Source organism: Opisthocomus hoazin, chromosome 9 (genome assembly GCF_030867145.1).
Source record: "Opisthocomus hoazin isolate bOpiHoa1 chromosome 9, bOpiHoa1.hap1, whole genome shotgun sequence".
Lineage (NCBI taxonomy): Eukaryota > Metazoa > Chordata > Aves > Opisthocomiformes > Opisthocomidae > Opisthocomus > Opisthocomus hoazin.
The window spans coordinates 28,776,226-28,790,346 of record NC_134422.1 but is presented as its reverse complement, the minus strand read 5'-3'; the positions used below and the strand labels follow the sequence as shown (position 1 = coordinate 28,790,346).

The following is a 14,121-nucleotide window of genomic DNA, read 5'->3' as shown; positions in this document are numbered from 1 at the left end:
GGTGGGGTGGTGGTGGATTGGGGCGGAGCCTCGATTGGCGATGCCTCGGCGAGGCGCGCCGCCATCGGCGGGCGATTGGGCCGGTCTGGCGGCAGCGCGGCGGGTTGCTAGGGGCGGGGCGGGGGAGCGGGCCGGCGCGGGGCCGGGGCGGGAGACAAGAGGCGGCGGCCCCGCGGCGGGCGCGGGAGCAGGTGAGGGCGGCCCGGCCAGCAGCGCGCGATCCTGCCGGGGCCTCGCGTGGGCGCGCGAGCCCTCCCCGTGCGGCCGGTCCCCGTCCCTCGCGGCGGCTGGCGGCGCTCCCGGGCTGGCTGGGGGTCGCCGCGCAGCCGCGGCCTGCGAGCAGCTTGGCGCTGCTTCCTTCCCGCCCCGCCGCGGGTGGCCTCCCGGGCCCGCCAGCCCTGTGGCGGGGGCGGGGGGGAGGCGGTCCCCGTTATGGAGGGGAAAGCGAAGCGGTGGGCGCGGGGTTCGGCAGCGGAGCCCCTGTGGGGGCGCGTGGCTGTGTGCCGCCACGGCTGTTCGGCTCGCACGGGCGGGGCGTGCCAGCCCGAGGGGCGGGGAGGCCCGGGCCCCGCCGGCTCCGGGGGGCGCGGGGTGCCGCCGGGCCTTGCTGAGCGCGGGCGGAGGTGCGCGCCCGCGCTGCGCGCCGGGCCGGGCCGGTGGCTGCTGAGGAGCTGGCGGCCTGGAGGGGCTGCAGAGGCGTCCCCGCGGCTGTGCGGTGGGGGTCCTGCGGCAGGCGTGGTCGGGTTCCGTGCCTGCTGAGTGCTCTGTGCGCCTGGCTTGCTGATCGCCCGTAAGATGCAGAGAAGTGGCTATTTCCCCGTTCCTGGGCTGTGTGTGTGTTTTCCTTTTAGCGGGAGAACCAAAGCGCTGTTAAGAAAGGGTGATGCGCTCCATAGCGAATGTGTTGTGCAGCACAGAAAATCCGGGTGTTTCTGGAGCTAATGCCAAGCATAGTGCTCTTTTCAGTCTGTTTTAATTTGGCTAGTACTGCCGTCACAGAGGCAATTACTGTGTGGTTTTTTTTCCTTCAAGCTAAAGTTCATTTTCCCAGAACTGCATATAGGATGCATGCAAGCTCAGAGACTTCTTTGTTTCTTTGTCATGCCAGGCTATAGTCAGTTGCTGAAGGACGAACGTAGTTTTATAGGAAACTTCTGACTGGCTTCACAACAGCACTGTCAATGTGGTAGGGTGTGGGGGAGCGCAGCCCTGTCGTACATTCAGCAGTTAAAAAGCCAAGCTGTCAGTTGCCTTAGGTATTGAAGAAACAATTCCCAGTTTACCTGAAGATATGCTCTTGAAGGCGTTTTCCATGGACTCTGGTGTTTAAGCATGTTCAAGTCAACTGTTGTTTGAATAACATTGCTGAAATGCACAACAGCAAAAAATACCATGACTTGCAGGGGAGAGGGATGCAGAAGCATGCCAGACTAAGACTTCATCTTACTTAAAGAACCAGACCAAAGTTTGCTCTTGAAACTTTGTGACTGATGTCTCTCTGCTTTCTTTCTTAAGCATATGGGAGTTTCACTAGAAACTCTGAGCTAAAGGTGCTTACTATACAGAGTAACAAGCAAAAGCCCACTGAGAAGTCATATGATTGGCTTGCGGATACCATCATTTGTGCGGTTGTTACAGGAGAGGTCAAACCTTGCCACATGAGCTGCATGCAGCTTGCTAGCACTTCCAGTGTCGCTTGTCAACCATGTGGATTTTCCCTGGACTGCGTAGACTTTTAGTGTGGTTTCTTAGAACTTGGAAGAAAATGTTCTAGTCAGCAAAATATGCCTGTAGTTTAGGAGCTGTTGTGAAAACTGGAAACTAGTGTTTCATGAAGGAGTGTGTATCAGCTGCTAAGGAGGAAGTAGACTCATGCAGGGTTTTGATCCCTGGCACGGGTAGAAGTCAGCTGTCACTCATAGGTTCCATCAGCTCACCGTGTTCTGGCTCTGTCAAACATTTCACTAAGTCTTGCGTGAACAAAGATGAAGGTAGTAAGCACCTCAGCCTAGCAGGCTAGAAGGGCAGGGTTAGTGAGAAATCAGGCGTGTATTGATGTTAAAGAATATGGGTTGTGGGAAAGTATGACGCTTGGCCGTACGAAGGCTTTGATACACAGCAAGTATGCTTAACAAGTATGGCTTCCCCTAATACAGAATGTGTTTTGGTTTTTTGTTGGTTTGTTTTTACTTAATGTAGCTACTGTTGAAAACGAGGAAGTTTGGAGGTGTTAGATAAGACAATAAATAAGCCACAGTTTAGGTTGCTTCCCTGGTAACTTGCACAAGGCCCTGTATTGTAGTGCGGAGGGGAAGGAAGCAGCGTGCCATCAAACTTAATCTTATCATCCTGCTTTTGTTTGCAGTTCATTCTGTTTGTCATTCTGAAGTTAACCTGGCCAAACAATGAGTATATCTTGCACTTGTTCAGGTGTGCCTGTCTTCAGTTTTCTTGGTATAAGAGCTGTAGAAGCCGCAGCATTGACAGCTCTTCTCTTGAGCTGAAGTTAAAACTTCTTTGTGATATGCATTCAGAGTCTCCGTTTGAAAACTTCAAGTTTCTGTGAAACCAGAGTGTGTCGTCAGACAGTGTGGTGGCTGTTTAGTTACTTTGATTGCTCTGGGTGTGTAATTAGGAGCTCTGAATTGCCCTCTGCAGAGATGCTGATCTCTTGCCCAATAACTAGGCTGGGGAGGTGGGCTCCTAACTCTGGTGCTTTTGACCTGTGCTAATAGCAGATGTCTGTGGTAGGTGGGGTGAATGGCCCCGCTCTAGCATCTAATGAGACACCATCTCTTCAGCTGACTGAAGATGTTCTGTTCCACCACCCTGTGTGATGCATGTTGCTGAACTCTTTCCAGGGCACGTGAAATGGCCGCAGATGACAAACGGTCTCCGACACTGGACTCTGCAAGTGATCTACCTCATTCTCCTAGTAGTCCATCTCATCTCACTCACTTCAAACCCCTGACTCCTGACCAGGATGAGCCTCCTTTTAAATCAGCCTACAGCTCTTTTGTAAATCTCTTCCGTTTCAGCAAAGGTAAGTGCTTGCGGGAATGTGTGTGCATGGATTGTGGGTGCTGTTTATTTTATTGATGCACTCTGCTGCCACATAAGCTTGTAAAAACACCTCTGAATGTAAGAGCATAGTATCAGATGGCTGGCCAAATTGATGGCAAGTGAGTTTTTTCATTGAGGGTTGTTGCATCTTGCTTTTGGGTGATGTAGAGCTTTGCTGTGAGAGAAGATAGCCAGCATCTTGCAGCTAGAAATCTGTGGCTGAGCACGAAGGTCAGAGACAAGCCAGTAAGCCGATAGTATTGTATAGCTTATTAGCTGGGCGTCTGGATTTCCTTTGCCTGTATGAAGTTTTTGGGGCTAAAAGCAGAATTAACCCTCTGCCAGCCTATATGAGCAAAATGTGTGCCTGTCCTTCCAGTGCAAGATCTTACTCCAGACTTCCACCACTTCTCACCTTCCTGTGCATCTTGTACCTTCAGCTGGATGGTAGCTGAGCAATAAAGCAGCATATTTACAGGAAGTCCACCCTGAATTTCCATGGCTTAGATGTTCCCTGTCAAGAGATCTGAAGTGTTGTGAACATTTTGTATATTAAAAAGTACTACTTGATTTTGGCCTTTGTGCTACATGTATCACAAAACAATATTCTCAGTAGGCAAGCTATGTGAACTATGTGAGTTTTTCTTTTTTGTTTCAAAGAAATATACTGCAAAGACTGGTGAATGAATTCACCTTGGTTTTGTACAAAAACTGTATCTCTTTGCTGGAGATGGCAAACTGGTCAGCTGCTTTTGTTTAGTCTGTTCACTATCCAGCTCTGCTAAGCATACTTCTGCAGTGTTTGTGCTAGGGAAAAAGGGCAAAGATAGGTTTTTGTATAAGCAGACTGATCTGTTCAGACTTTACTAATGCAGAATGAAAAATAATTACTTGGTATGACTGCTACTAGTTTGCGTAGTAGAATATCACCTGTCATTATTAATTCATTGAAAGTAACATAAGGTGTGGTCAATATTTGCTTCACTTGTTTGTCTCTGCCAAATGTAGCTGGAGTCAGCAAAGTATTGTGTTGGAAGAAAGGGAAAACAACCTTGAAACAGCCCATGAAACAGGCATGTTACTGGAATCAATGGGAACCTGTCTGTACTTGATACTCTGGTGCCAAAGGGTGGTTTATTAAAGGCCGTGGTAACTTCATTGTGACCTCAGTACTGGCTTCTAACATAACTGAAAAAACTCTTTTCATGGCAGAAGCTGATAATCAAGTGTAGCTATTCCATATAGCAAGAATAATTAATGCTTGCCAGTTTGTTTTTTAGACAGTTTTCATGTTAGGGATGTTTCTGAAATAGTCTGGGCCTTGACTGACAAGTTCTACATACTGGCTTGTTCCTGTGTTTTGTATTGTACTTTTCAGACTAAAAAGTCACGTCTTTTGTTACATATAATTGTGATCCAAATGAGCTATTTATGAGAGTTTTTTACCCTTAGTTTTGCCTGCACTACTGGTTTTCTTTATCATGTCTGAACAGTTGGTTTCTTGCGTTTTGTCAACTCCAGATGATGGCAGGCTTTCATCCCCGGCAGAGAGAGCAGAGGCGGCACAGAGTGATCCACAAATGCTGAGTGGTGGCTGGTCCAGTCCTCAGCATCCCACCAGGGCTCAGTCTCTGAGGTCACCGGTTCCTTACAAAAAACAACTGACTGGTGAGCTGCCAAGAAGATCTTCTACAACCCTGGGTAATTTCAGCTCTTTGTGCTACAAGGGAATGTTGTACTAGCCAGTGTGGCATGCTTCAGAGTGAGGTGAAAGGAGGTGAACAAAGGCTCATTGACTGTCTAGATTGATAGCAGAATTTTGGATCAGGCTACACTGCTTCTGTTAGTGAGGTTGTACTTTAACCTCAGATGCATGTTCCCTGCAGCCTTCTTAGTGTTCCAGCAAGACACTCTTGTTGGTGCTCTGCTGTTTCAATTGCAGAACAGTCTGGAACAGAAGAGGCTGCCAAAACACATTCAACGTCTTAAAGTCACTTGAACCTTGATCCTGAAAATTTCTGCTTTGTCTTGAGAAACTCCAGTTTCTTAACAGCCACGTGTTTGTGTCTTCAAGGGAGTTATAAATGCAGGTTTTTGCTTGTCGCTGTTCTGAGGGAAATTGAATAGGAACTTGTGTCTAAACCTTTTTTGTTCCTAACCTTGGAACTATTGCCAGATGCCATACTGAATCTCTTGTAGCTGGAGTGGGAACTGAATGTGGTTTTTAAAGGTGCCACTGTGTAATGGCTTTGTGAAGATCTGGAAGAGCTAGTAAGTACATTGCAGGGGTCCCTTCTGAGACTTGCGTGGTTACTGTCAGCCATTTGTGATAGCCTTGAGCAAACTGCTGAGTGCTAAGCTAGGTAAAAATCCTGTGCAAGACAGTATTTCCAAGAGTGTGGTACCTAGTGCAAACAAATCAGATCTTAAACATTGTCAATGTGTATGGGAGTTTTATAAAGCTGTCTAGTCTTGGTAACGAGGCAAAAGTTCAGTGCAGATAACTGGCATTTTCATCTCTCAGTCATTTGCATGCTGTCTTCGTTGAACACATTCATCACCTTCCTCCTTGCCCTGTAATACTGTTTATGCTCTTCAGTTGTACTTGTCACAACAGACCAATTAAGGTTTGGGGTTTGGTGGGTTTTTTTTAAAGCTTTTTCTCAAATGCCCCAAGTACAGCAATGTGCTTTTGGCTTATTTGCCAATTAACTTTACTTCATTCCTAGTTACCTCTTGTAAATCACTTGGGAGTTATCTGGGGATTACAGATTAGAAACCTTTAGGTGAGGTGAGTTATTTGGTACTCGGAAAGCAGAAATAATTTTGCTGTTTGACGTCCACTGGGAGTAGGCAGCCAGGCAAATGAGGCTTAGTCTAAGGTGTGGGGGAGGAACGGTTGCTGCATTACTCCAGCTCCTTTTCAGGACCTCCATTCATGTCTCTGGATGTGGATGAAGAAGTGCTTAGAAAAATGTGGTGACGAATCAGCCTGAAAAGAAGTAAGGTTAGACCAAGCAGGAATTACTGGCTTTTTGAAGAGATTTCTGTGGTATTGGGTGCTGAGTGGCCTGACTTACTGTTGTTATCTTCCCCCAAATAACCTCGGTGCTGTAGCAAACGTGAGCTCTGCGTAATGCAAGTAAAAGTGTACTGGATTGGTGAGGAGGTTTCAGAAGTTTTTCAGGTCACCTCACTGTATTTGAAGAGGGGAAGAATACTTGTATCTTCCCTCTTGAAAAATCAGACACTGCTTTTTTTTTTTGGTTTGTTTGTTTGAAGCAAGCTTTAGAAAATTATTTTTGTGCCTTCTTTGGTCTTAAAAGGTGCTGAATAAGAATAATCAGGTCTTTGAGGATTTCTGAACATTGAGCAGAGGAGAATTTTACTTCTGCCATTGCAGCTGGTGTTGGGCTGCACAGATAATCTTAGAAATTATTCTCATGTCTAAAGAGTGAAAAGTTTGAAAGTAAATTATGGGATTTACAGGAATACCTAGATTAGTGACAGTGAGGTTTCTAATCTAGTTGAGTTTTCTTGCAGCCTTGTATCTGCAGGCCTGTAAGTGTGTCTCTAGGATTGGCCGTTACTCAGATAATTCATAACATTGGCAAGCATAGGCAGAAAATGCGTAAGTGCTTCACAAAGGTCTCTCTAGCCTACTTGAGTTTAAATAATGTGCCAAGCTTAAGCAAACTGAAAGGATAAATAAGTGAAAGGCTGCTGGTGCCTCTGAACGGTGATGGAATGAAGTTGGTCCTTAAGATGCTTACTCCCACCCCTCATCTGGCCATTAGCTTGCACTGTGTGCACAGCAGATATTCTCATTGCTCAGGGACCATGATGGCTGACAACTGCAAGCGCAGAACAACATGGAGGGGTGGTGTGTTTGTAGAAAACTGTCTAGCATCAAATATGTAGGGTTTCACTTGTGTGCTTCCTTTGAGGACTGCGTACACGAAAACATTATAACAGCACCTTACTGGCTTCTGTGAAAATAGAAGCTGCTGGATGCATGGCTTATGTCAGAAGTGCTTTGTGGGTGGCTGAAGAACCAGTGCTGAGATTCTGCACTGACTTCCGTGGCCTTCCTCTTGGGTAATATGTTACATCCTCGTGTGCTGGAGCAGATGCTGGGTGGCTGCTGTCAGTTCTACAGGGACCATGGGCCTGGCTGGTTGTATTGGACTGCGCCTGTCTGTGCTGTCAGCCGAGTACTTTCAAGGTGCTGGACTGAACCAAAATAGTCTTGTGCTGAGATAATGTCACAGCGTGCAAATCCAGTTTGAGGAGAACTAGAAATGCCGACCAATTGGAGAGGGAGTGTTGGTAGTTGAAGCATTTCTAGCTTGTTACCCTCCCTGTCATGCTGGATAATGCTGTTAGCGCCAGACAGTTGTATCAGACTTGCAGTAATAGGGAATGGCAAAGGAGCTCAGCAGAAGTGAGAAAAGGCCAACGATCATATGAGGTGGAAGAAGGCCTGAGGAAAGCCTGCGGTGGTTACTGGGACTCAAAGAACATGACTTTTTACCAGAATATTTTTCCTATTGAAAAATGTTTTGGAAAATAAAAATGCATGTTGTAAAATGAAGTTAAGGACAACTTGTGTACTTTTAATGTCTGTACTTTGTATGGCGGTGACTGGAGGAAGATGTGATGTTTGGACAGTGGTAGTGAGCTTGAATATTAAGTGGTGTGCTTTGGTAGCAAATAACTAGAAAGCAATTCATTTTGATTTGTATTAGCAAAACTCTGGTATCTCTGGGGAGGGTATTTGTTTGTTGAAACTGTGAAGCTCTCTGTTCTACCTCTTGCATTAGTGTATGGTCAGCTCTCTTCCTGTAAACTGAAACTAGCAGTTACATTGCAACAAAGTAGCTCTCATAGTGTTTTTGATTTGTCATTCACAGTAAAATGAATGCTAAAATGCATAGGGTCATGAAGGAAACTCTGGAAAAATATATTTCAGTGATTCAGTAATGGAGGATGTAGAACAATTGCGTGACTTACTGAGCAAATCTTTCTGTGGCCTGAACTCAGATGAATGTACTGAGTAGGTAATCATAGTCGGAATGGTATTGCAGGTTCCTTCCCAGTGATCACAGTTCAGGTGGGGAGAGTGGAAAAAAGAGGAGAAAAACATCTAGGACTTCAGAGGATGTATAGGTTTTGCCAAGGATCAGCAGCCGTGAATACATATAGGAAGGGTGAGGGTTACTGTTGAAATATGAGGATTTTTTTTTTTTTGCTGTAGGAGTTAATTCTTATCGTCAGAAGGATAAATAGGATATAAATAAGTAAAATTTGAAATCTAGATGGGGTTCCTTTGGTATACTGAGGTTTTGTTCAGTGAACATGTAGATGGGAAGGGAATGGATAGGAAAAACACAATTGCTGCATAAACTGGTAGTCCTGAAAAGATAATGTTCCACGCTCCTGGTGGTGTGTTACATTGAAGGGCTAAGATGCAACTGGCCTTTGTTTGTTAAGTGCAAAATGATACCAAGTGAAAATGACTGTCTTGTATGAGTGTTTGGCCAGGGAAGAAGAGTAAATGGATGAAGCTGTGGAAGAGTTGTGGACTGAGAAAGTATAAGGACTCTATGTATCAAAACCACGCGGAAGCTGTCTTCACTTCCTGCAGTTGTTTTTGTGCTGGTTGGACAATGACAAGAAGAAGTTTGTTGAGCTGATCTGGTTGTCATAACAGATTAAATAACACTTGAATAAAGTTTAATTTTGTTTTGAAAACCTGATTTCTTGTGTGTAATTTTAATTGTGGCTGGTGGGGTGTGATTTGTGACAGTTGGGGTGGTGATGTGGGCATCTCTTACAGTTTCCGTGTTAGTGGAAGGAAACGTAAGTTTTGCTATTTTAATGGTGAAATAAGAAAGTACAGTTAGGATGATGAAAACATATACATCTGTAAATTGTGCATGTATTAACTGAGAAAATGGCTATGGTGTTTGTAGTAATGGAATTTGGATCAGGAGTAAGAGTTAACCTAAGATTGATACATGTGGGTTCTTTTAAAAGAATGGTGGTTTAGACACAGTGTGTCCTGTACTGCAGGAATGATAACTTCTTACAGTCTTGCTGTACAGTGTGTTTTCCCCCAGAAAGGGAGAAATCACATGATTGAAATGGAAAAGAGCCAACTGAATTTTAATCTGAGAATTGGTCAGCTTCCCTGGTATAAACAGGTTAACCACGTGCTCCTACTGCTAATGGCATTCGTTTCCTAATATACGTGACATCCTGTTGACATTGTTTTATGTAACACAGAAAAGGGCACACTTTAGCTGAAAAGAGAACCAGAGTGGAGTTACATGTGTCATTTCCTTGGTGCTGTGTATGTTCATACTTTGGGAATCACTGGCCTGGCAAGATTTGTAGCTAGTTAGGCAGGACGCCTGATAGTAGTTTTTTGAATTGGAAGCAATGTTCCTGGAAAGAAGATACTCTTGAATTCCAAAGTTATACCAGGGAAGTCCAGGAAGTAAATGCAGCATAGACCTTGTGATACAAGTAAAGAGGAGCCAAAGGTTTCTGTGGTATTATCAATGTTTTCTTGAAATATTCAAAGTCCCTTTAATTGCCCTAAAATACTCAATGTTGAACTGTCCTTAAGTATATCTATTTGATTTTTTTTTTTTTTTTTTTTTTTTTTTAAATTCCAAGTGTCTAGCCACGGAACTGGGTTTAAGCACTGTAGAATCTCTTTAAAATCATCTCCTGTTGTGGATTCTTTGTAGTACGTAGGTCATTAGGCAGCTATATGTGGTCTGATTAACTAAAAATATCTGCTAAGAACTTGAAGAGGAGGCATAGAATTCCACAGTTTCAATCACATTATTCTAAGGGTTTTCATCTCCTGCACACAAAGGAATAGCCTAGTTGTTACTGGACGGCAACAGTTAACACGCTTCTGCTAGTGCTGTCAGCATTCCTGCTGACATCAGTGGTATCTAAAACAGTAAACAGAAAGCAGCCATGTCTGTTTTTCCTGCGCTAGTCTGAATCAGAATAAAATGCTAGTCAGATGGAGGGCAGCGAAGCTGGTAAGAAACTTTACGCTATTCAGAAAAGTTGTTGATGTAACAAAGTGACCTTGAAAACGTTTAAATGTTCAGGCAAATACAGCACTGTGTTTGCAGATCTTTCTGCAGAGGAGGGTCCTATTTGTAACTCGTACAGCAACACTTCAAAGTAATCTAGCATTTTATAGGAAAGAAATTAATTGTGTTACCTTTTTAGTCAGGGCTCTCTTTGCTGTAGTTAATCAAGAGTGACTGTACAAGTTCTCAACAACTTGGCTTTTTTCTTAGAAAACAGCAAAACAAAAAACCCTCAAAAATGTGAACTTCTAGATGCATTTTGTTCTGAGTTACTGTTTTTAATAGAAACTGAGCAACTGAGTCCTGACACTTGCTGTGGTAATTTATAAATAAGTTCAGGTTAAGACATTGATTTATTCCAGTTGTAGAGTGAATGTGAATATTGTTGCAATTATTTTCTAACTATTAATATCCTAGAGGGCATTCTAAAATGAGACTTCATCGCTTTCTAAAAGACTGTTGCAAGGTTCATATAGTCGGTTGAAAATATCTTCACTTTAGAAGATATTTTCATTCTCAGAGAACTTAAATCGGTTCTTGTAAATGCAGAGGATGGTATTTAAAATGTCAGTCAAAGCAAGCTATCTGGTGTCAGAAGCTCCTTTTGGAGAAGAGTGCAAGGTTAAGAAGTGATACATGCTGTAACTTTTTAAAGTGCATACGTATGTGAAGATTTCTCCCTCTAACAGGGTTTTTGTTGTGGTGTGAATGTTGATGTATCATGGAAGAAACGAATACTACTCTCTCTTCCCTTCCAGACAATCGAAGGAAAGTAGAACCGCCTCTTGGAGGGCATGATCCTCGAACAGCAGTTCAGTTAAGAAGCCTCAGCACCGTTTTAAAGCGCCTCAAAGAAATCATGGAGGGGAAGAGCCAGGTATTTTTTCTGAGGGATTTGTAGGCCATACTATCTATAAACTGAACTGTTTACTGGGCTTCTCTAAGCTTTGCTTTTAGATACATCACAGGGTTTTTTTCAGATGTTTGAAGGATGAGTGAATAAACTCAGAAATCATTGTGTGAGTACAGGGGAAACAAGTTGACATTGACTTTTGACAGGATCTGTCATAATGTGGGAGCAAAACACTGCAGTTGCTCAGCTTCTTGAACATGGACCAGATGCCCTCATTTTAGACTCATTCCCACTTTTGTATTACCCAGTTAGTATTACCTGTTGGTTTTCTCCCTTGAAGGCTGACCATGGGCAAGTGAACTGCACGGAGTGTCACAAATAGTAATGAGAATTCTGAGGATGAATTAAATCTGCTACTTACCATGGCAATGATTGGTCAACAATATCTGCTTGAAAGGCTTGTCATGTTAATCAGTTTTGATTCAGCTGGAAAAGGGTCTGGTGGTTACTGCTGATTTCACCTCACTCTGCTATGTTGGACCATGCCTTTAAGAGGAGTATCTAGTTGAGAGAAGAAGCCACAACTATTTTTAAGTGACAATGTAAATAGCTGTGTCTGGGAGCAAGATGTGAATAGGCAAAAGTACATTTAATTAAACTGAATGAAGAGGAAAAAGGCTTTTGGCTTGATAGCTTTTACAGGTAGACTGAGTAAACTCACTTAGCTTCCAGTGCTATTCTGCTTGTAATAGTAACTTTGGTAGAAAGGGTGATATTTCTGAAGGTATAACAAAAGCCTTTCATTGCAGTAAGCAGGGCATTGAGTATGGCCCCTACTAATATTTCAGTTTGTGGCAGCTTCTGAAGGCTCTGGAGATTTTCAGACATCTATTCAGCTATTGGAGAAGTACTCAAACAGACAGGATGCAGCAGTAAATGAATACGTCTAGATCTTTCTCTGAAAGCGGTGTGTTGGTTGTCAGCATGCTGACTTCTGTACAAATGGTAATGGGTTGCTGCCCTTGACTGCAGTCATGCCTTGCCTGAGTAGTCACTCCAGGCAATGATTTCTTCCTTCTGTGAGCTTGGCCTGCCTCTACAGGAGACCATTTTACTGTTGTAGAAAGCATGTGTCAGACCCTGGAAGGTGCTGCTTTAATCAACCTCTGCTGCTAACGGGGGCCAGACTTCTGTTCTGAACCCTTCCTTGTAGGCAGTTCTTGACATGAGTGTTGGCTCTGGCTTGAGCAAGGCAGAGAGCTGGAAGGTGTCACCAGCAGTGGCTGGGTTTCTAAACACCCAGTTGTGTGCAAGTGGGGCAGAGGCACTGCTGCTTGGAACAGCCACTTTATGTGGCAGAACCAGAGACTTGGATTATTGTGCAGAGCCGCAGCAAAAACTGTTAATCAGCATCCCCTGCAGCTTTGCAGCAGTTCCTTGGCAGAGCTTTTCACTGCATCTTTCCCTGCTTGAAGCTTAGTGTTCATATGAAAAATTTCTAGGCTCTCTTGAACGCTAGACTGCCTTGAGCAGTCTTTGACCTCTTTCTGTGTGAGTTTTCTTGGGTGAGGACAGCATGAAGTTGTGGTCTTGTTGATCATAGCTGTTTTGGTCTCAGAATTGGTCTAGCAGATATGTCAAACTTCAGCTTGTGAACATCCAAAAATAAATCCCAAATCATGGTGTGCTTTTTTTTTTCGTTATGTGAAAATCAGAGTACGGATCCCCTTTCTTCTCTGTGGTTACTCTCATCTCGAGTTATTTTGAGAAAATGCTTGAAGCATGTTCTTTTAAGAAGAAAAACCCAGAGTATTCAGTCCCTCTGAAAAGGCCTATTGCCAGAACTGAACTCTAGCAAAGAGCGTTCACAGTCAGAGCTGTCATGTGACCATTAGCAGTTGTCTCCATCCATGCTAATTGTAACTGGTGTGCTCAGAATCATAATTGAGAGATTTGTCTTGCTCTGTTTATAACTACAACACCAAATGGAATTTTTAACTCCTTGTTTTCCAGTCTTAAAAACAAGACAAAAATTCCTGTGGCTGCACCCCATGCAGTCAATCAGTATAGGTTGTTATCTGCTGAATGTGTATTTCACAGTTGTCTTCACATAGCAGTTAACCTGGAGTTTCGAAACAACATCAATCTGGGACACAGGCTGTTACAACTGTTTACTGAGGTTCTGAAGAATTTGATCATATAATAAAACTTTTTACAAGTATCTATAATACTTTCAAAGTATATTCCAGCATTCACTGTTGAAATAATCTTCCTGCACTGATAATTCCTGATAACTTGATTTACCCCTGGATAACAGCTTCAACTAAAGTCTGTGTTTTGGCAGGGTGTTGGTTTTTTTTTGGTTTTCTTTTGTTTTTTTTCTTGAACTGTGCTGGTTGAGGGTCTGTTGTACTAGGGGCAAATGAGAGGGAAGGGCAGTCAGTACTTCATGTGTTTGTTTCTTCTTGACCTTTATTTACAGCTCATGATAGTTTTTATCTGTTTTGCTTCCATCTTGGATCAAGAAGAAACAGGCTTTTTTTAATTTATTTACAAAAAAAAAGGTTTTTTCTGCTGCCTTCCTTTGTAGGACAGTGACTTGAAGCAGTACTGGATGCCTGACAGCCAGTGCAAAGAATGCTATGACTGCAGTGAGAAATTCACCACCTTCCGGCGGAGGCACCATTGTCGACTTTGTGGGCAGATCTTTTGTAGTCGATGCTGCAATCAAGAAATCCCTGGAAAATTCATGGGCTACACAGGTAGGGCTTATCTGTTGAGAAGCATAACGTTCTCTGTGTGCTCAGCTGTGTTTGGACTACTGCATTTCAGGTTCTAGCATCTGCTAATGAATGCTGCACAGGTCTCTAGTGGGATTAGAAATAAACAAAAAGAATCACAGGACCTAATTCTACTAATTTCTTTGTGCACAATGGAGGATTATGCCATGCCTCCTTATTTTTACCAACACTATGTCCATGATGACGGAACAAATGTGACCACTATTTAACAAGAATGTTCACTACAAAAAGTGTGCTCAAGTAAAAGCTGGTCTTAGTAATGGTGATTTTAAAATGTAATGAG

The 14,121-nt window shown here is 43.5% G+C and overlaps 1 protein-coding gene across 5 annotated transcripts in view; it reads left to right on the top strand.

Moving 5' to 3' along the window:
- The window catches only part of PIKFYVE (phosphoinositide kinase, FYVE-type zinc finger containing), a 71,217-nt gene that overhangs the window by 390 nt on the left and 56,706 nt on the right, over window positions 1-14,121 (top strand). The window contains exons 1-5 of one of the 5 annotated variants that reach the window (XM_075429887.1): window positions 127-191; window positions 2,862-3,043; window positions 4,585-4,764; window positions 10,943-11,061; window positions 13,628-13,799. In XM_075429887.1, coding sequence (XP_075286002.1) covers window positions 2,872-3,043; window positions 4,585-4,764; window positions 10,943-11,061; window positions 13,628-13,799 — 643 coding nt within the window. In that variant the 5' untranslated portion in view covers window positions 127-191; window positions 2,862-2,871. The other 4 variants (XM_075429886.1, XM_075429888.1, XM_075429889.1 and 1 more) reach the window with 4 other exon arrangements.